This window comes from Spermophilus citellus, assembly GCF_964194105.1.
Source record: "Spermophilus citellus genome assembly, chromosome: 10".
NCBI classification, from domain to species: domain Eukaryota; kingdom Metazoa; phylum Chordata; class Mammalia; order Rodentia; family Sciuridae; genus Spermophilus; species Spermophilus citellus.
Window position 1 is genome coordinate 130,201,847 of NC_138197.1, and position 25,715 is coordinate 130,227,561.

At 53.4% G+C, this 25,715-nt stretch overlaps 1 protein-coding gene across 2 annotated transcripts; it reads left to right on the forward strand.

Moving 5' to 3' along the window:
• Positions 1-12,059: 12,059 nt before the first annotated feature.
• CSDC2 (cold shock domain containing C2) lies at positions 12,060-25,704 on the forward strand. 2 transcript variants are annotated; one of them, XM_081309554.1, is made up of 4 exons: positions 12,060-12,140; positions 22,210-22,508; positions 23,482-23,604; positions 24,045-25,704. In XM_081309554.1, exons 2-4 carry the CDS (start codon positions 22,333-22,335, stop codon positions 24,205-24,207), a joined length of 462 nt encoding a protein of 153 aa, XP_081165680.1. In that variant the 5' UTR covers positions 12,060-12,140; positions 22,210-22,332; the 3' UTR covers positions 24,208-25,704. The 2 variants fall into 2 exon arrangements, with proteins under 2 accessions (XP_081165680.1, XP_081165679.1); XM_081309553.1 differs by lacking the exon at positions 12,060-12,140 and adding an exon at positions 13,935-14,277.
• The last annotated feature ends 11 nt before the right edge of the window (positions 25,705-25,715 follow it).

Here is a 25,715-nt window from a genome sequence, read left to right on the forward strand (position 1 = left end):
TTGCTGGAACTTAGAACACACCCCACTCTGACCTCAGTCTTTTCTGCAAATAATTGCCACACTATCACAAAAGCCTTCCCACCAGGAATCTCTTTTTCCCACACAGATATGGAACTAGCTGGTGGGTGGTACATGCCTGTAATTGCAATGATTCAGGAGGCTGAAACAGGAGGATCTCAAGTTCAAAACCAGCCTCAGCAACTTATTGAAGACCTAAGCAACTTAGCAGGGCCCTGTCTCAAAATAAAAAATAAAAAGAGCTGGGGAATTAGCTCAGTGGTAATGTGCCCCTAGGTTCAATCCCCAGTACATCCACCCAAAAAGAACTCTAATAAACCCAGCATTCCTCTTTAGCATCTCCCTCTGAACTCAAGGAATAGGGAACCTCCATTGCCATCGATGAAGCAACCCATCTCCAGCCTCAATCAGTACTTTTTTTTTTTTTATAACTGGAGATAGGAGCCTGGACCTTAATCATACTATGTAAATGCTCTGCCACTGAGCTACATCCCCAGCCCTCAATTACCTCTTCTTTACCTGGAAAGCTCCTAGTCTCCCATCAGAACCCAAATGTAATGCCTCTCTCATTTATTCATTCACTTATTCATCCTACCATCCTGCCCAGCTGATGGAAGTCCAAACAGGAAGAAAAGCAGGAGCCTGAGCCCAGCTTCAGCTCAGAGTGGTTGGGTTTGGGGGCAGGGTTTGTTAACCCAGGTAATCAAAAATATTTTAGAACTAGGGATGTAATTCAGTGGTAGAGGGCATGCTTAGCATTTGCAAGACCCTGGTTCAATGCCTAGCACCAAAATAAGAAGAAGAAGCAGGATGTGGTGGTGCATGCCTGTAAACCCAGTGGCTAGGGAGACTGTGGCAGGAGGATCAAAAGTTTAAAACCAGCCATCCTCAGCAAGGATAAGGTGCTAAGCAACTCAGTGAGACCCTGTCTCTAAATAAAATACAAAATAGGGCTGGGGATGTGACTCAGTGGTTGAGTGCCCCTGAGTTCAATCCTTGGTAACTCTCCCCCAGAAAAAAAAGTTCAAAGGCAGCCTCAGCAATTTAGTGAGGTCCTGAGGAACCTAGCAAGACCCTGTCTCAAAAATAAGAAGGGTGGGAATGTCCTCAGTGGTTAAGCACTCTGGATTCAATTCCCAGTATAAAAAAAAAATAGGGGCTGGGGGTATATCTCAGTTGGTAGAGCACTTGCCTCACATGCACAAAGGCCCTGGGTTCAATCCCCAGCACCACCAAATAAATAAATAAAAATAAACTAAAAAATAAAAGACGAAGAGGAGAAGGAAGAGGTGCTCTACCACTGAGCTACACTCCTGGCACTTTCTTATTTTGAGGATCATGCTGGTCTAGATCTTGTGATCCTCCTGCTTTACCCTAGAGTTGCTGGGATTACAGGCGTGTGCTGCCACACCTGGCTGTCAGGCACTGCTTAAAAGCTGTACATGTACAGATGCTCCTTGACTTACCCTGGGGGTACATCCTGATAAACTCAATGTAAGTTGAAAATATAATAAATCAAAATGCATACGAGGGCCTGGGGTTGTGGCTCAGTGACAGAGAGCCCACCTAGCACGTGTGAGGCCCTGGGTTTGATCCTCAGCCCCACATATAAATAAATAAATAAATAAATAAATAAATAAATAAATAAATAAAGGTATTGTGTTCAACTACAACTAAAAAATAAATGTTAAAAAAAAAAGAGCTGGGATTGTGGCTCAGTGGCAGAACGCTTGCCTAGCATGTATCAGGCACTGGGTTCGATTCTTAGCACCACATTTAAATAAACAAAATAAAGTTCCATTGACAACTAAAAAATATTTTTAAAAAAATGCATGTAATACATCTGGCCTGCTGAACATCCATCATGGCTTAGATAGCCTAGCCTACATTTTTTTTTTTTTTTTTTTTTTTTGGTACAAGGGCTTGAATCCAAGTATGTTTAACCACTGAGCCCTATGGTATGAGTAATCATCCCAGGGCCTTGTGTATGGTAAGTAAGCACCCTAACCCTGAGTTACATCCCCAGCCCTATTTATTTATTATTTATTTATTTATTGGTACTGAGGATTGAACTCAGGGACACTCAACCACTCAGGCACATCCCCAGCCCTTTTTTTTTTTTTTAAATACAAAGTTTTTTTTTTTTTGTTTTGTTTTTTTTTTTTTTTTTGAGGAGAAAGAGAGAGAGAGAGAGAGAGAGAATTTTTAACATTTCATTTCCCAGTTTTCGGCAGACACAACATTTTTGTATGTGGTGCTGAGGATCGAACCCAGGCCGCACGCATGCCAGATGGGCGCTACCGCTTGAGCCACATCCCCAGCCCCTTGAGCCACATCCCAGCCCCCCCAGCCCTTTTTTGTATTTCATTTAGAGACAGGGTCTCACTGAGTTGCTTAGGCTCTTGCTAAGTTGCTAAGGCTGGCCTTGACCTCACAATCCTCCTGCCTCAGCCTCTGGAGCTGCTGGGATTACAGGCTTGCGCCCCCACACCTGGCTATTTTTGAGACAGAGTCTCACTATGTTACCTAAACTGATCTCCAATTCCTAGGCTTAAAGTGATCCTCCTGCTTCAGCCTCTCGATTAGCTGGGATTACAGGCAAGCGTCACCATGCCCAGCTCTCAGGTGGTTTATTGAATACTGTACTGGAAATGAAAAACAGAATGTTGCATCAGTACACTTTTGCATCATCTTAAATTGGAAAATCATAAATCAAACCATCGTAAGTCAGGGACTGTCTATACTGTTATTTTCCTAGCAGCTGAATAAGGTAGGAGCTACTATATCAGTAGAAGTGCAGCTTAATAGTAGAATTGAGTCAGGGGTCTCAGAGACCCAGAGAACTATGGAAACCCTTCAGCTTGGAAAAACCCTTAATGGTTCTGAGGAAGACAATGTAGAACTAGGTGGAGAAGAGGAAGCAGAAGCACCTGAGGTGCTGGAGCCAGGAATGGACAATGAAGCATGGACTCCTGACCAACAAGCCAATCCTGAGCAACAAAAGTCCAGTAACTGCAGCTCCATGAACAAAGAACAATCTGATTCTAATTCTACACCCCAAAATATATAACTCAGGAAATGTCACCCATCTCCCAACCATGTAAGCGTTGCAGCCATCACCTTGTATGCTTCATCTCAACATTTAGCACTGTCCAGCAGTTACATGTGTTTAATTCCCAACAAATATTTTTGTAGCTTTTATGTATTCGTTATGATCGATAGCTTTTAATTAGCATCAAAGTGTCTTTCTAAGGACTATGCAGAAAATTCAAAACTGTTTCACCTTATTTAATAAAGAAAATAATAATTAAAAGAGAAGACCAAGTTTTAAAGAAAATAAATTTAAAATGCCTATTTAAGTTCATTTTGAAAGCTTAAGATCAAGGTTCTAAGGATAAAAGCAGCTGTCAGTGTTTGTTTCATGACTACAACTCCTTCACTCTTAATTTGTCTGATTAAAAAGTTTTTTTTTTTTAAGGTAGGAGCTATCATCATCGTCTCGTTTATACCATTCTCACTTATGATCTCCTTTTGCTTATCCAAGGCAAAGAGGTTCAGTAGGGCATTCAAGGTAGCACAACTAATGAGAGGCAGAGCTGGGACTCGGACTCCAGAGCCCACGAAGGATCCTAACTTGCAGCTGTGCTGCCAAGACATTGCCTGAGGGAGGCAGAGAAGCCTTAGCAGGTTCAAACAGTGACACTTCAGCTGGGTGGACAGTGGATGGGAGAGCGCTGGAGGCGGGAAGAGCAGGGAGAAGAGAGAATGTGGCCCCAGCAAGAGAAGACGGAGCAAGGCTGGTAGCCAGGGAGAGCCTGGTTGGGCAGAGTCCGGAGGTCTTCAGCGGTGGGATGGATGGAGGACTTGGGAGACAGAGGGGAGGAAACGAGGCCTGAGGACTGCAGCCAGCGGCTGGATGGGAAACTGGAGGAGGGCCAGGCTGGGGGTGGAGGCCACACTGCAGAGCTTTGGATTCCCGTCGTCTTTTGTGGCATTCAGCTCACAGGATCGCCACAATGATTTGTTGGCACGATGGTTTACTCATTAGTAAGAACGAGGTTCCGGGCCTCTTTATTAATTCTCCACGTCGCTCGGTGGAAGGTTCGAGGTAGCTTTCAAAACACACCAACGCCTCGGTCTGCAAGCTCCATGGCAGCAAAAGGCTTCTCTATCCTGTCCCTCCCTGTCCTCTGGGCTGGCCCATGGCCAGGGCTTGTAAATCCCTGCTATTTGAATGGACAAAAGAAAAACAAAATAATTGCTGTGGGTAAAGGAGTGAGGGAGAAACTGGGTTCGGAACTAATCAAGGCGGAGGGACAGTCGGGTGCAGCGGCAAAGGGCAGGGCGCTCCCACGCCACCGCGCACGCACGAGCTGCGCACCGCGGGAGCCCAGGGACCTCTCAGGGCCTGTCGCCTCTCTGAAGAACGGGGATGATAACAGAAAGGATCTCAAAGGGCTGACCTTCGGTGGAGGGCTGCTAAGAGAAGCGTCGTATGTGTCAAATGACAGAAAACCACGAAGCCGTGGAAAAGGGCGAGATGCCCTTTGTGTCCTGTTACAGAAGGACCTTTGGGATGTTGTAAAATCCAAACAGCGAGGTAGGGAGCAGGTGGTGGTCCTGGGTTCCTGGGGATGGAACCCAGGGCCGGGCACACGCTAGGCCCGTGCTCTACCGCGGAGCCACACCCCTGTGTGTGTCAAAAAGGGAGGAAGATAATATTTATGTTGGTTTATGCACAAAATAGCTCTGAAAGGGTATGAAAGAAACCGGTGACATGGGTGTCTCCGGTGGCTAAGGGGTGGGAATGAGGGTGGGATAGGAGGGACAATTTTCTACCAAATGCCCCTTGGAAGCTTTGGTGTTTCGGCTCATGGGAATGAGGTAGGATCAAAGAAATAAGGACAGCTAGAAGGAAGGTTCACAGGGAAGGGAAAAGAAACTAGAGCTTTATCATTTTTATTTATTTATTTGTATGTGGGGGCGAGTACCAGGGATTGAAGCCAGGGCTTTACACACTGAGCCACATCCACAGCCCCCACTTTTTTTTTTTTTTTAGACAGGGTCTCAGTGAATTATCCAGGCTGGCCTCGAATTTGCGATCCTACTGCCTCAGCCTCCTAAGTCCTTGAGATGACAGGATGCAGACCAAAGACTTTTATTATTATTATTATTATTATTATTATTATTATTTGTAATGGGGATTGAACACAGAGCACTTTGTCACTGAGACATATCTCCATCCCTTTTTTATTTTATTTGTGTGTGTGTGTGTGTGTGTGTTTGTTTGTTCTCCTCCTCCTCCTCCTCCTCCTCCTCCTCCTCCTCCTCCTTCTTCTTTTTGGTACTAGCGTTGAACTCAGGGGCACTCAGCCACTGAGACACACACACACACACACACACACACACACACACGCCCTCTTCTGTGTTTAGAGAAAGGGGCTCACTGAGTTGCTTAGCACCTTGCTTTTGCTGAGGCTGGCTTTGAACCCAGGATCCTCCTGCCTCAGCCTCCCAAGCCATTGTGTTTACAGGTGTGTGCCATCAGGTCCGGCTTGGAAACTTGTAACTTTAAGCCTAGGAAGCTCCGTGAACATCCTCACCTTTATTTCCCATACCTGTTTTCCAGTAGACATAAATTCCTAAAAGGCCTATAAATCTTAAGAGTATTATGAGCCCAGATGATTCATTGCTACCTTACATAACATATTTTTTTTCAGACTTAATAACCCCAAGGGGGGGCTGGGGTTGTGGCCTAGTGGCAGAGCACTTGCCTAGCATGTGTGAAGTACTGGATTTGATTCTCAGCATGGCTTATGAATAAATGAATACAATAAAGGTCCACCAACGATTAAGAACATATTTAATAAATAAATAAGTAAACCCAAGGGGAAATATTGTTGGAGAATAATGATATGAGTATATTCCATGTTACCTATGGACTGGATGATGTCAACCTAGACATCCTGGAAGACCAGAACACATGACGGGCCTTGTGCCCCATCCTTAAGAAATCTGAGCTGACAAGACTAAGGTCACCCCCATGGACTTCTCCTATTCACTTTTTTTTGTACCAGGAATTAAACCCAGGGGCTTGAACCCAGGGGCTCTTAACCACTGAGCCACATCCCCAGCCCTTTGTTATATTTTATTTGAGACAGGGTCTTGCTGAATTGCTTAGGGCCTCGCTAAATTGCTGAGGCTGGCTTTGATCCTCCTCCTTCAGCCTCCAGAGCCACTGGGATCACAGGTGTGTGCCACTACACCTGGTTCTCCTGTTCAATTTTTTTTTTTAATATTTTTTTTAGTTGTCAATGGACCTTTATTTTATTTATTTTTATGTGGTGCTGAGAATCAAACCCAGTGCCTCACACATGCTAGGCAGGCACTCTGCCACTGAGCCACAACTCTAGCTCTTCCTATTCACTTTTAAGGATGAGCCTGGAACCCCAAAGCACATTCCCCTCAAGCACCACCCTCCTTCTCCTTAGAGTGTATCTGCTCTGATCCTCGGTGGCCTGAACAAATCTTTGTTGTTTGGACACGTTCTGAAATTTCTTTCTGAAGTGTAAGTCAAGAATCTTCCAGGGCCATCTTGAGATCCCCTTCTTCCTTTTGGGGGACATCCTTGGACCCCCATCTGAGGAATATGTGACATGATCACAAGCGAATAAAATGTAGATTAAAAATGATGAAGTTTTTTTCCATCTTAAAAAAAGCCTCCCTTGGGTTGGGGATGTGGCTCAGAGGTAGAGTGCTTGCCTAGCATGTGTGAGGCACTGGGTTCGATTCTCAGCACCACATAAAAATAAATAAAATTCATCAACAACTAAAAAAATAAAAAAAGTCTCCCTTGGCCCCTTTCCCTCCAGCTACTGCCCCATTTTTTCTACTACTTTTGCCAGTAAAACAGCTCAAAAGAGTGCAAAGTGCTCACTGGTCCAGCTCCTCTGCCTGGTTCTCTCTTCCACCTGCTCCAGGTGGGTGTTGCCCCCACCACTCAGCTCACACGGCTTCCTCGTGTTCCTGAAGGTCTCTGTGTTGCCCAATCCATCCATCGGTTCTAGGTCCTCAAGGGCAACATCTGTCCCAGCTGCCCCCACCCCCTCTTCAAACACCTTTTCTAAGCTGAGTGGCAGGCGCTTGCCTAATGCGCGAGGCCCGGTTCCATCTCCAGCGGTGCAAAACACAAAGCAAAAGCAAAGCCCCTCTTGTGTGGGTTCACCTGGGTCCCCCTCCCCTCATTAGCCCCTCGCCCTACCTAATGTTGGCACCCCATGCCAGGGGGCCTGGCGGCTTTTTGTAGCATCCCTGGCCGGTGGCTTCCTGTGGCCCCTGCAGCCCAGAGTCTCCGGAGCACCAGACTCCTGCACCACTGCCAGCTGCGCAGCCTGCCTGGGAGCCCAAGCTTAACCCAGGCCCAAAGGGAACTCCTGGTTGTCCCTCCAACAAAGGTGCTCCTGTCAGCCTTCCCCGTTTTGGAGGATGATTTCTCCATTCTTCCAGCTGCTCAGGTGAGAACCTGTCCCACACCCCACAGGAACCCCTGAGCAAATCCTGTAGCTGCTTCCTCCCCATAGACTCTAACCCCCCACACCTCCGCTGCCACTCTGGGGTCCCAGCTGCCCTCAGCCCTCACCTCGGACATCAAAGCTGCCCTTGAGTGGTCCTCCTTGCTCCAGCCCATACCCAACACAGAAGGCAGAGCAGATGCTGTGGACGGGAGTCCAGAATCCTCACTCCCAGGCTGGGAGGAAGCTCAGTGGTAGAACATGGCTTAGCACACACAAGGTCTGGGGTCCAGTCTGCAGCACTGCTGGAGAGAAAAGGAAGGACCTCTCTGTTTCTCTCCAGCCCCTGCAGTGCCCCATCTTACTGAGGTGAAGAGCCAGGGCCTTAGAGTAGCTCTGAGGGTGCCCCTGCCCATTACCCTCCAGCCACACGCCCCAGTCTGGCTTGTACTGGCCCCTGCCCTGCCCCTGGTCCACTCCCACCCTCATGCTTTCCTTGCTTACCTCTTCCAGCTCCCGGCTGTAATGTCACCTTGCTGAGGCTTCCTCTGGCCCCTGACCAGACTCACCAGCCTCCCACCCCTTGCACCTCCCACCCCCATCCCCACCCCTGCCCTCCTTCCTAAGCGTTTATTGCCTCTGGTGTGACACAGAGTAATTGTTAGGTTGTGTTCTGGCCTCCCGCCCCCTGCCTGACTGTCAGCTCCACAGGGATTGTGTCTGTTCTCTTCACTGTTCATTTTCTTTTCTTTTTTTTTTTTTTTTAAGAGAGAGTGAGAGAGGAGAGAGAGAGAGAGAGAATTTTTAATATTTATTTTTTAGTTCTCGGCGGACACAACATCTTTGTTGGTATGTGGTGCTGAGGATCGAACCCGGGCCGCACGCATGCCAGGCGAGCGCGCTACCGCTTGAGCCACATCCCCAGCCCCTCACTGTTCATTTTCTAGCACCTAGAAAAGTACCAGGTACACATCAAACCCGGGCAAAGATTTTCCGGATGATCAAATGGATGAGGGAGGAAAAGAGCAGAGTAGCCCTCAGCCAGGCCTAGCCCTGCAGACCTGCCAGGGGTAGGAGCCTTTTAGCAGACAAGGCAAAGAGAAAATAGTCTTTTTTTTTTTTTTTTTTTTTTTTTGGTACTGGGAGTTGAACCCAGAGGGGTTTAACCACTGAGCCACATCCCCATCCCTTTATAGACAGAGTTGTTTAAGTGCCTTGCTAAGTTGCTGAGGGTGGCTTTGAACTCATGATCCTCTTGCCTTAGCCCCCAAGCCACTGGGATTACAGGTGTGTGCCACTGCGCCCGGAGAGAAAAACATTCTTGCTAACCATGTGGAAACTCACTAGGCGTGGGCCCAGGAGTGTGGCACAGGTCTGTAATCACAGTGGCTCTGAAGGCTGAGGCAGGAGGATCACAGTTCAAAGCCAGCCTCAGCAACTTCATGAGAGCCTGTCTCAAAATAAAAAATAAAAAGGGCTGGGGACATGGCTCAATGATAAAGCAACCCTGGATTGAATTCAGATAAAACAAAACTTTCCAGGTGAGCAGGAATGGAGGCTCTGCAGAACTGGGCTGAGCTCTGGACAGTCTGTCTGAATACATTTGGGAACTTTTCTCATTTGGACCCCTTTTTTTTTTGTACCAGGTACAAAAAAAAAAGTGGGCACTCAACCACTGAGCCACATCCCAAGCCCTATTTCATATTTTATTTAGAGACAGGGTCTCACTGAGTTGTTTAGCTCCTCACCATTGCTGAGGCTGGCTTTGAACTTTTGATCCTCCTGTCTCAGCCTCCAGAGCCGCTGGGATTACAGGTGTGGGCCACTGCGCCTGGCTGGGCCCTGTTTTATTATTATTATTATTATTTTAAAAATTTGTTACGGGGTCCCACTATGTTACTCAGGCTGGTCTCACCACAGCCTCCCAAGTAGCTGGTACCACAGGCAAGTGCCACTGCACCCAGCTTCTTTGGGCATTTTCAAAATGTCCCTCCACGGAGGCAAAGGTGCAGCTTCAGTGCCACCTGGAGAGATCAAGGAAGGGCCCAAGCAGAGTGTGCCCAGGACATGGTTCTCTGCTCTGGAATGAGCTGGAAGTAAAGTTCAAGGTCCCCCACCGTTAGGCGGGGGCCACTGGGTATGAGCCCTGTTCTAGGCATGGCTGTAGTGCGGGGACAGACGAGCGGCACACACATACAAGAACCTCCCTCACACCACTCCTGAGAAAGGTCCTGAAGGTAACGTGATGGCGACCAGGGCTGCTGCCCTGGCCAAGCATCCTGGAAGGCCTTGTCCATAAGGCGAGGCTAGAGGTGAGCCCTTGTCCTTGTGAAGGCCGGAGGCCGGAGGACGCCGCCCAGAGTGCACGTAGGGACAGATGCTTGCCTTAGGTTTGGTTCACAGCCAGCCCGGCTCAGGGGTCAGACTGGCTGCCAGCCCAGGACCTCAGGGCAGGGAGCTGGGAGGCCAGCTGAGGGCCAGGGTCCCCCCTGCTGCATCCCAGAGAGCTCCTCCTTGACCCCGAAGGAATCCTAGCACCAGCTGCCAAAGGAGGGTCTCCCACCAGCCAGACTCCCCAACCCTCCTGCCTACATTGATCAGTACCCTAGACGTGGGCACCCCAGTCATTTAGAGGGGCCCTGTCGGGTGCCAGTTGTGTTGTCCAGAGGCAGGAACAAGGCGCACCTTCCCCTCCTTTCAGATGAGAAGTAGCCCTCTCACCAAGCCCCGAGTCCCCCAGAGGGTGGCCCTGCCCGCTCCTACTCCAGGCTCTGAACACATCTGCAGCCTTAAGTTACCGGAGTGTGCAGATGCTCCCTCCGCCCCCTCTTCAGGAGACACTCTGCCCCTGGTTTACACAAGGCTGCTTCCATCACCCTTTGGGCTCAGTTATAGGGCCCCTTAGAGAGGTCCCCAGCCCACATCTCAGTAGGTGGACTCAGCTCCACGGATTCTGCCGTCTTTCCCAGTTGGTTTTGATCATTTGTGATCAGACATTTCTCTCTAGAAGAGATGTGACCCTCGTGAACTCAAGGAGCTCAACTTCTTGGTCCACTGATGGATTCCCAGAGCCTAGATCAACTGGCACAGAGCAGGTAATTAACAGAAATTTGCTGAACATATGTGTGCATGAACAAATGAGCTCTCTGAAAGAAAGAGACCTGGTAGTAGTGGTTGGACTGGAGAAGATACTGGTGGAGGAGGAAGAAAGGGCTACCTAATTTGCTAGGCAAAAATGTAGTACAGGCTGGAGACAAGTTATAGGGTCAAGAAGGCAAATGTCCAGGGATGAGAAAACACTTCAAAGGCACTGTGGCATAGCCGAAAGAGCAAGGGTGTAATGAAACCAGAACCTTTGCATTTCCATATGAGCTGTGTGAGGCTGAGCAAGTGTCTTAACCTCTCTGTGTCTGAGCTTCCTCGTCATCTGTCAAGTGACAGCAGTGTTTTAGGGGTCTGTGTACTATAAAGAGCTACAGTGGCCTCAAGGCTGTGTCAGTTCAGGCCTGGCCCCTGTGAGTGGGCTGAGGGTAGGTAACAAGAGGGGCAATTTCAACTCCCATAGAGTCAACAGGACTCAGGGACTGTTCGGCTCTAGCCACCTCTCAGCATCTCCACGGGGAGGGAGGCTTTTGAGGAGATGAGTTTTTAAATTCTCAGCTTTTCACAAAAATAGCCTCCACGTGGAGCCCCTGGTTTCAAGCAGACGATTTCTTTGTTACTCAGCGACTGGTGGGTGGGTGGGTGGTGCCGGCTGCTCATTTCCTGAATGAACAGCTGTGCCCTCGGCTGCGGGGGAGGGGGGATAATCATCACACCACTTCACTGAGGCCCAGCCTCCTCCATTCACTGCACCCGGCTGCTGGCGACCCTGCGCCCATGCTGGCAGCCAGGAGGGGCCTCGGGGAAAGAAACTGGATGCCAAGGGAGGGGCTAAGGTCCTCAGCCCTGGCCCTGGCCTCCTCTGCAGTGAGCCAGGCCTCAGCCTCCTCAGAACTGGCCTTCACGGCCTCCTGGCCTCCGAGCCTGTGTCCTTCCTCTCCCTCCCCTCCCCTGTCCTGCCACGCCAGCCTCCTCCTCTGCAGTGCCAACATGCATACCCCCCAGGCCTCTCCCCACTGTAATATGTCTCTGTTTTCTGTCAAGGCTGGCTCCTTCTTGTTACTTGGAGCTTAGAGAAGTCCTCCTTGGCACCCCTGGCTGCTGGCCCCTGGCTCAGCCATCAAAAGGTCAAGGTGACTGGGAGAAGAGCCTGCCTCGGCACTGACATTCCCGCCCAGGTCCTGACACTGGTTCCGATGGGCCAGGCGTGGACAGGGGTCCTGCAGATGGAGAGGGGAATGATTTCCCAGGTGACAGCAGGGAGGCAGTTCCAGCAGATGGGACAGGAGTCCACTGTGGCCCCAGCCCTTCTTCACAAGGGCAGGCTGGTGTGTTGGGAAGTCACAGGCTCCTGTCAGACACCTAGGAGCCCTGTGACCCCAAGAGGGCTCCAAGCCTGTCTCCTCATCCAGGCGAGCCTCACGGAGCTGTTACCAGAAGCAGGCGAGGGGTGCCCGGGAGGGCATTTTGAGAACTGAAGAAGACAAAGAGGAGAGCAGAGAACCTGAGGTGAGGAGGGAGCTTCCTCCGTGGAGATCTTAGGTCAGGGCCAGGATGAAGTCAGAAGGCTGGGCCTGCCTTTTGTCCCATCAGGAACTGAGTCTCATTGTTCTGGGAGGTTCTGGAAGGGCAGGGAAGTGTGGCTGGTGCTTTATGCCCCTGGGTCCAAATACCTTTCTAACCAGCTGAATGACACAGGCAAGACCTTCCTCCTCACTGACCCCCTTTCTTCCTGTAAAATAAGGATGACAAAAATAAATCTTTGGGGGGCTGGGGATATAGCTCAATGGGTAGAGTGCTTGCCTTGCATGCACAAAGCCCTGGGTTCCATCCCCAGCGTCACAAAACAAAACAGACAAAATAAATCATTGAGTCGTGTCTGATGGCACACACCTGTAATTCCAGCTACTCAGGAGGCTGAGGCAGGAGGATCTCAAGTTAGAGGTCAGCCTGGGCAACTTGGTGAGACCCTCATCAATTTATGAAGACCCTGTATCAAAATAAAATAAAAAAGGCTGGGGGTGTTGCTCAGTGGTAAAGCACCCCTTGGTTCAGTCTTCAGTACCAAAAAAAAAAAAAAAAAAAGAAAGAAAGAAAAAGAAAAAAGAGACAAGAATAAAATTATTGGGTGATTGTGAGGGTGAAACACATTACCTCACAGGTAGGACAGCTTTAGTGCTTCTTACACAGCTATTTTATTAACCACTTTTAATTTTCATAATTGTTTCTCTTTCCACTCCCACCTCCTTCTTATTTATTATTATTTATTTATTTATTTTTGTAGAGCTGGGGATTGGACTCTGGGGAGCTTTACCACTGAGCTACATTCCCAGCCCTTTTTATTTGATTTTGAGACAAATTACTGCTAAATTGCCCAGGCTGCCTCAAATTTACAATTCTCCTGCCTCAGCCTCCGGAGTAGCTGGGATTACAGGTGTGTGCCACCACACCTGGCTTCCTTCTTAATTAATTAATTTTTGCAGAGGCTGTCTTAGAATAAAAGATGGGGGAAAAGGGGCTGGGGATATAGCTTAGTGGTTGAGCACCCCAGCGTTCAATCCTCAGGACCGAGAGAAAAAAAGAAAATGTCGCCTGCCCAGTGGTACTAAGGCACCAGCAGGGAAGGACTTCTTTCCAAGCCAAGGCTGAGGGGAAAGGATGGGAGGAGGCAGAGGCCCCATTGTGGAGGCCTCCTCCACCCAGGCCCTGGGCTCACAGATGTTGTTGCATTTTGGCCCCAACAATCCTCAGGGGAGACTCGGAATGATAAGGGGTTTGGCCAGGGACACACTGTGGGGCTGAAATTCAAAACTGGCTCTTGTCTGATGTGGACCCTGGGCTTCCTTTAGGAGCAGGCAGCTGTCCAGCAGGGTGCTGTGCCTGGACTGGATCAGTCCCCTCTGCCAGTGTGTGTGTTTGTGTGGGTGTGTGGGGGGGAGAAGCTAGGTCTTTACTCCCTTAGGGTCCTCTTCAGTTCAATTCCATAGACCATCTCAAGGGCCTGCTGTGTGCCAAAAAGACGCCTCCCCGTGACTTGCCCACATTCTTCACTCCAGGGCAGGGCATCTCACTGTCAAGCCAGGGGACAAGCGGAGGGCCATGTGGGTGCAGATGGAGGGCAGGAGCATCCAGACAGAGGAACGTCTGGGAGTCCCTGGGAACTTGGCTTGCCCCCAGAGGGCCTCCCCTCTGCCGGACCTCCCTTCTCCGGACGCAGCCCCGCGCCACCCCACCCCTTGCTCTAATTGCCAGGAATGCGTCGGCAGCGCGGTCCCCAGCTCTTCCTCGCCGGCGTTCCTCAGCGGCTGCCCTGACAGGGCCGGGCAAATTACACGGCGGCCCAGCCATAAAAGCCACTTCCCAAACAAGAAGCTTTAGGCTGAGACGCAGCTAAGTCACTCCCCGGCGGTGCCTGGCTCGGGAGGTGGTGTCTGGGTCGGAGGCGACAAAGCCGGGTGTCCCTTTAAGCAGGGATACAAATTCCCACCGGCCCCTCCCGCCCCTCCCCTGACGTCAGCGGGAGGCGTGCGGGAGTGAGTGGGGGGCCGCGGCGCGCTCCGCGGCGCCTCGCACTCGGCACAGCCGCGGGACCGTCCCCCGCCAGCTCCGCCCGGAGGCCGAGCGCCCGGACCCCGCGCTGGGAGAGGTAAGGGCGGGACGGCGAGGGCATCTGCTCTGGGAACGGCGGCTCCGGCGGGGACCGGGCGGGGGGCGCGGGGACCGGCGGGAGGGGGCTGCGCCCGCCCGGCTCGGCGGCGGGAGGAGGCCGGGGGCCGCGGCGACAGCGCCCCTCCCGCCCCCCCTCCGCTGGACCCCCAGGGGAGCCGAGGCGGAGCGGCTCCCCAGCCGGCGTGCGCCTGTCGGGGCTCGGTGTGGCCCCGGAGGCTGAGGCGGCCGATCCCTACCCAGCCCCGGCCTCGGTCTGGGGACCCGGGAGGGAGCCGGTGGCGGGGAAACCACAGGGCGCCGTGCGGATGCCAAAGGCGAGTGCTGCTGGGAGCATCCCCGGTCTCTGCCCCTGGAATCTGGGCTGGGACTGGGAGGGACCGTCGGGGACCAGCAGACGGTGGCGCCTGGAGCAGCTGTTTCCTCGGGACTCTATTTTCCCCCCGTGTGGATGGGGATAGCGGTGTTAATTGGCTTGGAGAGGTGGCTCCTTGTCATTTTCACCTTGGAGCCACCTCACCGAGCGTCCCTGCTGGGCTCCCTCTGGCCTCCCCCTTGTTGGGCACAGCCCTACTCCCCCAGGGCAGGGTGATAAGCCAGGACCTGCAGGGACACTGCTGCTGTGGGATGGATGCTGGGAGTCAGGGTGGCCTTGGCTGGCAGCTGACCCCTGAGTGGCCTGGCCCTGACATGAGGAGGCCGGGTGGAGACAGGGGCGATGCAGGCTGGCACCCACAAGGTGGGGGGGGCAGCAGGTCCTGCCAGGCTGCCAGCCTGCGGGTTCTTCCCGGGGAGAGGAGGGAGACCAGAGAGAACAATAATAAATACAGAGGGTGAACTGCTGTGTGGCAGCCTGGGGGAGGGGAGGAGGAAGTGTACCCGGTGGGGGTGGGCAACCTCTCTGAGAGCCTGGCACCACTCGCCTGATGCCCTCCAGGAGGGGGCTTTCTGCCCTGGGGAGGGGGGAGCGTTTTTCCCAAACCTGACTCCATCACAGATGCCTCTGGGCCTCCAAATTCTGAACGTTTCCTCTTCCCAGCCTTGCCCCCCACCATCTCCCTGAAGTCCTTTCATTATTTGCCTATTCTGATTTGTATGCCCCTACCTCCAAAAAATTAAAAATAATAATAAATAAAAGGTGCAAGGTGCAAATAGGAACTGGAAGCTCAGGGGGCTGGGAGGGCCACAGGACAGTCTTGGCCACAAACATTTACACCAGGCCTGGAAGAGATGGCTGGACAATGTTCATGGATGCTTGCTGGTCAGGGGGCCTCTAGGGACCCTGGAGAAACCACACTGATGGGTGGTGGAGAGGGGACATCCATCAGTCCAGGACACCCTCAGGGCGGCACCCGGCAGAGGGCGCTCTGAGCTTGGCTGAGCGGGTCACGTCCACTAGTCACAACCTTGGTGGCCAAGACCCAGAGCCTTGTGGAGGGGTGCTTGGGCAGTTCAGATATCGATGTCCATGCTGCCCAGCAACGTGGGGGGCTCTTCCTCTGCCTCAAAGCCAGTGAAATGATAGGCCTGGAGTGTGGGGGACAGAGCACACTGGACATCTCCAGGCTCTGGGGTCTCACTGATTTTCATTCAAGCTCAGCCACTCTGTGTGACTTTGATTAGTCTGTTCCTCTTTCTAGGGGGCTCAGAATGGGAAAGTGACTTGCCTAGGACCACACAGCCAGGCGGAGGCGGAGCTGGGATGTGAAGTGCTCTCCTGGTGTGGTCCTAAAGGTTCCCAACACTGTCCCTGCCAAAGAAGCCCAAAGGCCTTAAACACAGTGGCCCAAGACAGCCAGGGCTCAGACAGGGGCAGGGCAAGTGGACACTCAAGTCATTAAGCACTAGCATTGGCTGAGGCAGCCCTCTGTGCATACCAGGCACAAGCACCCTCGTGTGTACACACACACACACACTCACACATGCTGTGGGGGGAGGAACCAGGTTTAATTAGGTCAACTCCAGCTGCAGGAGCAGCTTTGACACTGGTATTTTAAGGAGTGTCTTGGAAGCTGGGGGAAGGGAGCAGCCAGACAAGTTTCAGCTTCTGTCTGGTGGTCCCAAGGTTATGTTGTCACCCTACAAGGTGACAAAGCCCCCAGCATTCAGCAAGCCCTTCCATTGCCAGCCTCATGTTCCCCGTCCTTTCTATTTTTAAGCAGCTGTACCCATTCCTCTCCATCTGCTCCCCCATGATGGGGGCTTGGGGTGGGATGTTTTCATTGGGGGAATTGTTTTTAAGTGTGGCAGAGTTGGTGAGTGACTCACCCAAGGTCAAGGTCTGAGTCAGCGCAATGCCAGAAATAGAACCCCAGTCCTGGCTCCCCAGCTTTTCCACACCCCTGCTCCCCCACGGGGGCAGTTGGTCTCTAGCCCCTCCTGCCCAGGGCCTTTCTGTACTTTGCCCCCAGACATCTCCAGGGTGCAGAAAAGGTACTTTTGACCAGCCGTGGGACCTCAGGGAGCCTCTTTCACTACTCTGGATCCCAAGTGTGCTGATGGCAGTCTTTGCGTAGGTTGGGGCGCAGGGCTTGGCAGGTGGCTATAGCCGTTAGGTGGTAGCAGGACTTCCTATGCCAAACTCGAATCATGTGCCCATTTTCCACACTGAACTGGGCCTCTCCAAGGGCAGAGCTGTCTTCCACATGTTTGTCACCGTGCCTGGTACTTCATTTTATTTCAGTTACAGGTGTATGTGTAAATATTTTTTTTTTTATTGGAATATAGGACACTGGTTAGGAAATGTCACCTTGGGGTCTGCCCCTTATATGTCTGTGTGTGTGTGTGTGTGTGTGTGTGTGTGTGTGTGTGTGTGTTTATTTATTTCACTCATTTATTTTTTTTACGTGGTGCTGAGGATCGAACCCAGGGTCCTGCACATGTGAGATGAGCGCTCTACCGCTGAGCCACAACCCAGCCCCCTTATGTATATTTTTGACAACCTCAGAGGAGAGGTGGACTGACCTTCTTCAATCATCTGGAACAGCCATGATTCATGTAGCTAGAGATAAAGCTGAAGCCCAGAGAGGGACATGTGCTAGTCCCACATGTGCTAGTCTACACAGCATTGGGTTTGCTCTCCCCCAGCTCCCCTGGTGGGGAAGGACCATAGCAACCATTTCTGCTCCATTCTTTTGGAGAGGAGTTGAGAACTAGAGCAGAGCCCCAGCTGGCTATGGTCACCTGCTGCCAGGGCTGAGTCACCATTCAGAGTGCCATGACTCTATGCCACTGCATCACACCTGGGTCATCTCCAAATAGGCCTGACGTTTTGTTTTTGTATCCTTGGACCCCCCACTGGTAGATCAGGGTCCCTTGGAGTTTGGCTTTCATGCAGGGCAGTGAAGACGAGCTTGACTGGAGAGTCAGAACCAAAGCCTGTGGCCTGGGAGATACCCTCCCACGGGGACATCACCCCGGCTCTGCCCTGAGCAGGTGTCCTGATGAGGACACTGAGACCTGGAAGGGAGGGTCGCTGAGCAAGTGCTGCAGAGGCGGATCCAGCCTGGGCAGCCCCCCTGCTGCCAGGAGCTGGTTCTGAAGGGAATTATTCCAGACACCAAAGCCCCCGGACAGACACCAGATCCCTCTAGGGATGGCCTTTCCTGGAGTTGAAGCAAGTCTCTGTCTCTCTGCTCTTAGGGGAGTTTATTTTTGCCTTTAGTTTCTCAGGGAAAGTTATTTTTGGGAAAATTCCAGCCTCAACCCAGCTGAACCAGGAACAGAACTGATCCTCATAGGTAGAACACTGGCTCTTCATCTGACAGTTCTGGGCTCTGTCACCGGCCTGCTTACCTGTGTGACCGTGGGTGAGTCATTTAACCTCTCGGAGCCTCAGCTGCCTCATGTATAAAATGGAAACAATTGTAATTTAGCCTTTCAGGGCGAGTGGAAGGTTACAGAATAAAAATCAGTCCCTTACAGCCCTGTACAGTGGGAGGCATTCGGACAGCAAACCCTTCAGCATTTCCCCTGCCCTCTTTGACCGTGACACTCTGGAGACAGGGTCTGAATGGAGGCTTGCTCTGTGTCCCCACCCCATCTCCCTCACCTCCCAGGCTGCTGGGTGTTGAGCAGCTCCCAGTCCAGAGCCCTCTCTAAGGTCACACAGCAAGTCCACAGCATCATGGGGCCTCTCACAGGGCTCCTGACTCCCCACTGTAAGGCCCCCCGGTCAGCTTGTCCTGGCCTAAGTCCCGGCTCAGACATGGTGGCCCTGACTGAGTGACTGAATCTCTCTGAGCCTCGGTTTCCTTGTCTGCAAAATGGGGTCAGAGGCCTGCAGCAGGAATTGAATAAAAAGAAACTTCAGGCTGGGCTGTAGTTGGTGGAGCGCTTGCCTACTATGCACAGGCCTGGGTTCAATCCCCAGAGCCCCCCCAAAAAGAGAGAAAGAAACTGAAGGTATGAGGGGCAGGGACCCAGCAGTGGGCAAGTCCCAAGGAGGGTAAGAGTGGAAGGCCAGCTGGGCCCACGTGCCCCCACAGCACCTCCAAACCTAAAACAGCCCGCCTGGGAGGAGCGAACCCTGTCCATCCCGTCCATCCTCAAGACAGTTCCATTTCTTGGATGGAGAGAGGAGGCTAGTGGGAGGGGCAGGCTGTAGGGCCTTGGCTCTCTGCATGGTGGAAGCTGCCTGCAGCTATGCCCTGACATGCCTCCTGTCTTCTCCTGGGAAAGGGCTTCTGTGGCTCTTCTATCCCCGCCCCCACTGGTCTCAGCTGCTTCTAGCCCCCATCCTGGGAGAGGAGGCAGGGAGGCTGTCCTCGCTTTACCCTTCCCACTGCCTGCTTAATGTGGAGTCTGGAGTGGTGGTCACCTGGCTGACTTGGGAGCAATGGGCATCTGGTTGGCTCAGCAGTCCCCTGCTCAGTGCCTGCATCTCCCTGGTAACTGCTGGACTCTGTCCCCCTCCCCCATTCCCCCCAGGACTTCCCATCACCGGCTGTCACTGCCAAGCACAACTCCAGGCTTGGGAAAACTGCAGTGGGGAGGCCAGGACGCCCTGCTTCCCAGAGAGCCCGAGGCAGGCTTCTGTCCTCACCACCTGCCAGCCTTCGTCCAGGTGGGGTAGGCTGTCCAAGGAAGGCCAGGCACCTAGTGCCTCCCCAGATGAGGCATTTTGGGGAAGCTTGCTGCCTGTCTTTTTTTTTTTTTTTGGTAACAGTTTTGTTGAGATATTATTTATAGGCCTTACAATCCACCTGCTTAAAGTGTGAGATTCTGGGGCCGGGGTGTGGCTCCGAGGTCGAGGGCCTGCCTGGTGTTCATGAAGCCTTGGGCTCCATCTACAGCACCACAAAACAAACACACAAAAAATCTCTGCCCTGTCCCCTCCCACAGCCCCTCTTCTGGCCATTGCATGTAAATGGAATCATGCAATGTGTGGGCTTTGTAAAGGCTTCTTCCGCCTGGCGACCCGTGTTCAGGGTTCACCTGTGTTGCGGTGTGGTGTGAATTGCTACTTCGGGTCTTTTCACGGCCCAGCGATGTCCTTCTATAAGGCTGTATCTCAGTTTGTTCGTCTGTTGGTGGACATTTGAGTTGTTTCTATTTTTTGACTTTTTTTAATAGAGTTGCTATGAAATGAATTTGTTTTTTAAGTTGTAGGTGGACACGATATCTTTATGTTATTTATTTTTGTTTACGTGGTGCTGAGGATCGAACCCAGTGCCTCACAGGCACTAGGCAAGTGCTCTACCCCTGAGCCACCTTCCCAGCCCCATTGGCTGAAAGTTTTTGTGTGATTGCTTCTCTCTCTTTTTTCACTTTTCTCCTTACTTCTTTTTTTTTTTTTTTTTTTGCAGTGCTGGGGATGTCACCCAGAGCCTCATGCATGCCAGGCACCAGGCAGGCGCCCTATCCCTAGGCTTCATCCCTAGCCCTTTTTTCTTCTAAGGGGCACATGGCTGGGGTGTGACTCAGTGGTAAAGTGCTTGCCTAGCATGTGTGAGCTAGGTCAACCCTGGGTTTGATCCTCAGCACTTCAAAAAGTGGGGGAAAAGTATATTTTACCCAGGCAGGAGGACTGCTTGAGCCTAGGCGTTCTAGGCCAGCCTGGGCACATACGTAGTGAGATCCTGTCTCAAAAAATAACAATAACATGGGGTTGGGGAAATAGCTCAGTTGGTAGAGTGCTTGCTTCACATACAGAAGGCCATGGGTTCAATCCTCAGCACCACCAAAAAAAAAAAAAAAAAGATGAGGAGCTGGGGCATAGCTTGGTGGTTGAGTGCGTGCCTAGCATGCATTTGCAGCAGCAATCAATTTGAAAAATAAAAAAATAAAATGGGGATGAAAATGCCAAGCCCGGCCCCCTAACTCCTGGAGTAAGCTCCAAGCTGAGTGCCCCACAGCCCTCCCCGGCTGCATGGGGAGAGCATGGGAGGCGGGAGGGTTCTTCCCCACCTCCACCTCCAGGGATGCAGAGCCAGCTCACCATCTTGGCCCAGAAAATTCTCACTTGCTGTGTGATTTGGGGCAGAAGCCAGGGGACATGCTGCAGTGACAGGGTGGACCAGTGGCTCCTAGGCTCTGGAGCCCTGCTAGGTGGTGTCTTCCTGCCCTTGGACTCTGAACTCCTGAGAAGCCATAGCCAAGACCCACCACAGCCTCAGAGGGGGTGAGGCAGGCGTTATCAGCCCCGCTGCACTATGAGGAAACAGAGGCCAATGGAATGCCACCCAGGATCAACAGCTGGTAAGGAGCCTGCGAGAGCTCTCCTGGGCCCAGGCCGCCTGGCTCTACTGGGCAAGTGCTTCTTCCTCCCCGGGTTCCTCAGCAGCTTTAGTTGGGTTCCAGGACTTCTTGACCCTTTTCCTCAGTAGAGGAACACATAGGGTGGGTTTTCTCAAGGTCATCTAGGCACCAGCTGTTGACTGGGTACTTCTATTAATTTGCATTGACAATATGGGTGCATTGGGTCTCTCTCAGGATGCCAGGCACTGGCCCACACTCATCATTTCATCCTCCATATCCTCACATGACATTATTGACCTCGTTTTGCTTCTTCCTCTTCTTTGCTGCTGTACTAGAGATGGAGCTTAGGGCTTCACATGCTGGGCAAGCGCTCTTCCACTAAGCTACACCCCCAGCCCTTCAGCCTCATTTTGAGAGGCTGAAACTGGGCTAAGGAAAAATAGCCCACATTCCCAAGAGCTCATGGTGCACTGGTCTTGTTCTCTCTCTCTCTCTCCCTCTCTCCCCCTCTCCCCCTCCCCCCCGCGGTCCCCTGCAGTGCTGAGGATCAACCCCAGGGCCTTGTGCTTGCTAGGCAAGTGTGGTCTGGTTTTAGGCATGTATTTAACCCTCAGAGTAACCTTTCTATGAAGTAAGAAGCAACCTATACCCAAATTTTAGAGCAAATGATGCAAAAGGTCAAGAGTGTCGATCAAGGCCCCAGAGCAGGTAGGTGGATTCAAACCCGTGCTGTCAGGTCTGGAGCCCGCACCCCTGGCCACCATGTGGGTCTGCAGAGGTCATGCTTAAGATCACCAAGTCGTAGGTGACCGAGTTGGGGTTTGAACCTAGAGCTGTGAACTTGAAACACAATTCAAATCTTGGCCATCCTGCATTCCACCTCCCCAGCCCCTGGGGTTAGAAGCCTGGACTGCAAGTTGAAGCACTTGGGGCTTACATGGCATTTGTTTGTTTTTGTTTTGGTGCTGAGGTGGAACCCAGGGCCCCACACAGGCTGAGCGTATGGTTTACCCCTGAGCTGCACCCAACTCTGACATGACCGCTGTGTCCTCCTGGTGGACAGAGAGGCTGAGAGGCCTGAGAGGCTGAGGCCATGCTGCAGGAGCAGCAGGGAGGAACCGCCCTCCCTCCTCGTGCCCAGCGCGCAGAGCTGTCCCCAGCATGCAGAGCGTACCCCGCAGTACTCACCCATGCCTCCCTCTCTCCCTTGCAGACGGAGCCTGTGGCTGGCAAGGCCACCGAGCAGGGCCAGGCCGGGCCCTGCCCGCAAGAACGCCCAAACCCTTCACCGGCCCCCGAGCCACAGAGCCCACCAGGCTCTCCTGCTGGCCCCACCATGACATCGGAGCCCACGTCACCTCCTGTGGTGCCCCCACTCCACTCCCCCAAGTCCCCTGTCTGGCCTACCTTCCCTTTCCACAGGGAGGGCAGCAGGGTCTGGGAACGAGGCGGAGTCGCTTCTCGGGACCTGCCCAGCCCTCTGCCAACCAAACGGACGAGGACATATTCAGCGTGAGTATGGCTCCGGGCTCAGTCTCTGGTCTTCCCTCAGGACGGGGCTGACCCCACCCATTCCCATCCTCTATCACCCACTGTCCTCACCTGAGGATGGAGAAGCTGTGTTTGGAGCTTCCAGTAACTTCCATGTTTATTCCTTCATCCCACAAAAATGTACTGAGCTCCTGACCAGGGACCCAGAGATGAGTGAGACAAGAGCCCCATTCGCAGTTGCTCACAGTCTGGGGACCCTGTCCCCCACCATCGACGCCTGGCAGGGATGGGCAAGGAGAACCCAGGCCCAGGGACGAGGACCTGCTGGCAGGGTTGGGAAGGTGTACCTGGTGAAGAAGGGCTCGGGTGGCCCGGGAAGGCGGAGCCGCACGGGGCTTGCCTTTCGGGAGGGGTGGGCAGGCTGGCCCTGTGGAGCAGGTCAGGTCACTGGATGAGGCCATGAGGGTCGCAGTGGGGGGTTATGAGACCCACAGGGACACAGACTTGGCTTGGCCGAAGGGTGTTTTCCGTTTGTTTGTTTTCTGTGGCAATGTTGACTGTCGTGTGTCAGACCCAAGTCCGGGCACAGAGCCGATGCTTAGCAAATGGCAAGTGAAAATGAGTGAGGAACGCGTGGGTGACAGCAGCTTCAGGAGCGCGAGTTCCCCCGTGGGGAGGTACTCAAGCCCGGGCTGGACGTTCTTCATCAGGGTTCTTACAACGGGAACCCATTTAAGCCCAAACAAGGAGGGGAGGGTGCTGTGTAGACAGGAGGCACTGGCAAGGAGTCAGGAGACCCTCTTGCTGTGCTACCCTGGGAGAGTCAGTTTCCCTCTCTGGGTCTCAGTCAAATGGGAATGATGTGAAGTTGAATGAGCAGCATTCTGTGTTCCCACAGCCCTGAGGCCAGCTTCACAGGCAGGGCCCAGGGAGGGTGGGGTTCCAGAGGGGGTCTCCCCAGGCCGCAGCTCCAATCCCCCTACCCTATCCCCAGGACAGCCCGGGCCTCGGCCGGCCCTGTGTTCAAGGGCGTCTGTAAGCAGTTCTCACGCTCGCAGGGCCACGGCTTCATCACCCCCGAGAACGGATCGGAGGACATCTTCGTGCATGTATCTGAGTGAGTTCCCTTCACCTCCTTGTTCCTGGCTCAGAGGGGCCTCTCCCGCTTCCCCTTAGGCTGGCGAGGTCTGTGTCCCTCTTGGGTGGGGCTGGGGGTGTGTGGAAGGAGGCAGCTGGGGCTGGGGGGAGGGGGCATGCGGGCCTCAGCCGAGAAGGGGCCTTTGGTAGGTAATGACGGGAGAGGTGGGTCTTGGCCCGTCTGCACCCACCCCTAATGCCATGATGGAGGATCTCGGAGACACCCCCTGTGATCTTTCACCCTCAACTCCCAGAGAAGGAACTATGTCTGATTCCAGTTTCACAGAGAGAGAGACGAGGCTTTGCTAGGCGATTGGCCCAGGCTCCCTGGCCTCTCTAGGCTGGGGCCAGGCTGCCTTGCACCCAGGCCACCCAGAGAGGGGCCTGCTCTTGGGCTGACGCCCCTCTCCTATTCACCAGCATTGAGGGAGAGTATGTGCCCGTGGAAGGCGACGAGGTGACCTACAAGATGTGCCCCATCCCACCCAAGAACCAGAAGTTCCAGGCCGTGGAGGTGGTGCTCACCCAGCTGGCCCCCCACACCCCCCATGAGACGTGGTCTGGCCAGGTCGTGGGCTCCTAGGCAGGGGCAGCCACACCGGGAAGGCGGGCAGCAGCGGGCCCTGTGCCCCCACAGTGCTGCTGACCAGCCCTGGGCGGCCTCAGTGTGCACGTCCATCTGTCTGTCTGTGCTCGTGGCCGTGAGTGTGTGCCTCTACCCACCCGTGACCCGTGACTGTTGTGTGAGCCAGCCAGGAGCCGGATGGAGGGGAGGCTGCCAGCTCTGCCCCTCCTCCCTTCTCCCTGCAGCACACACCCCACCCTCTTGCCCCCTGTCCGCTGTTCACCTGTTGACTGAGCTTCTGTGAGCCTGCGTCAGGCTCACAGGGACTCAGGGGACCCCTCTCTTAAGAGCTTGCTTCCCTCACTGTTGCCCACAGCCCTGGTCCTGGGCAGACCCTGCTTGTGCTCCTGCCTCCTGCCCTGGGCTGGGGGTCTCTGCCACGGCCTGGCCCCTTTCCCTCAGAAGCCAGGCAGGTGAGTGCTTTCCAGGAGCCTCTAGCTCCAGCAGGGGAAGAGGAGCTCCAGAAAGGGGTTCTTGTTTCACTGGCCAGGCCCCCCTCGGCCTGGCAGTGGCTCTGAGCCCACTGAGGCTGTGTTCCTTCCCTCAAGGCAAGGAGTGGGGACACAGCTCCTCAGCTTGGATGGAGCCATCCCCTCTACCCTGACTCCCAGCCATGACAGCTGCTGAGGACTTGCTGATGGACTGATATGTTCCCTCAGGCCAGGCCTGGCCAGGCCCCCAAAAGATGGCCCTCAGCCTGGGAGACCATGGGCCTTGCAAACTCAGGCCAGACCCCCTTCCCACAGGTCCCTGTCAGGCCCCTAGCCAAGGTGGTCCTCATCCTGTCCAGGCTTGGAGTCCCTATGGGACTAAGATGTGTGTGTCTATCAGAGGTGGCCTGGCCTAAGAGACCAGGCAGGCCCTGCCCACCACACCTCCTTCTAGAGAGCGCATACATAAAGTGGCATAAAAGGGGTCACAGGCTCAAGGGAGGGCCCGCCAGGACAGCGGCTGTTATGAGACCCACTCTGCAAATAAAACTGGGGGCTCGAATACCCAGATGAGGGGATCAGTAACTGGCTGAGTGGCCGTGTAGGTGCCTAAAACCCAGGCGAGAGGTCAGCGGGACATCTGCTTCTCACCCCTGCCCGGTGCCCACTCCACAGAGGCAGGGAGACCAGAGCTGCTGGGGGCGCTGGCCAGCCCCAACAGTGGGCAGGGCCAGCCTGACACCCCCTCTGAGCTAGGCTTCTCCGGCAAGGTCTGTCCCTGAGGATAAGGACCTGTGGCCCTCTTGGCTGAGGGCCTGTTGGTACAGGACTCCTTGCCCGCCAGGCTTCCCTCCTGTAAGCAGACCCCCTTTCTAGGTGCCCTGGGGCTGCCTGGGGGCAGTGGGCAGCAGCTCTCCTCCCCATTCTTGGGTCCTCCAGGCCCCAGTCAGAAGTCCTCCCGAGACCCCAGCCACGGACTGCCCATCCTTCCTAACACTGGCAATAAACTCTCGACTGTGACCTACACTGGCCCAG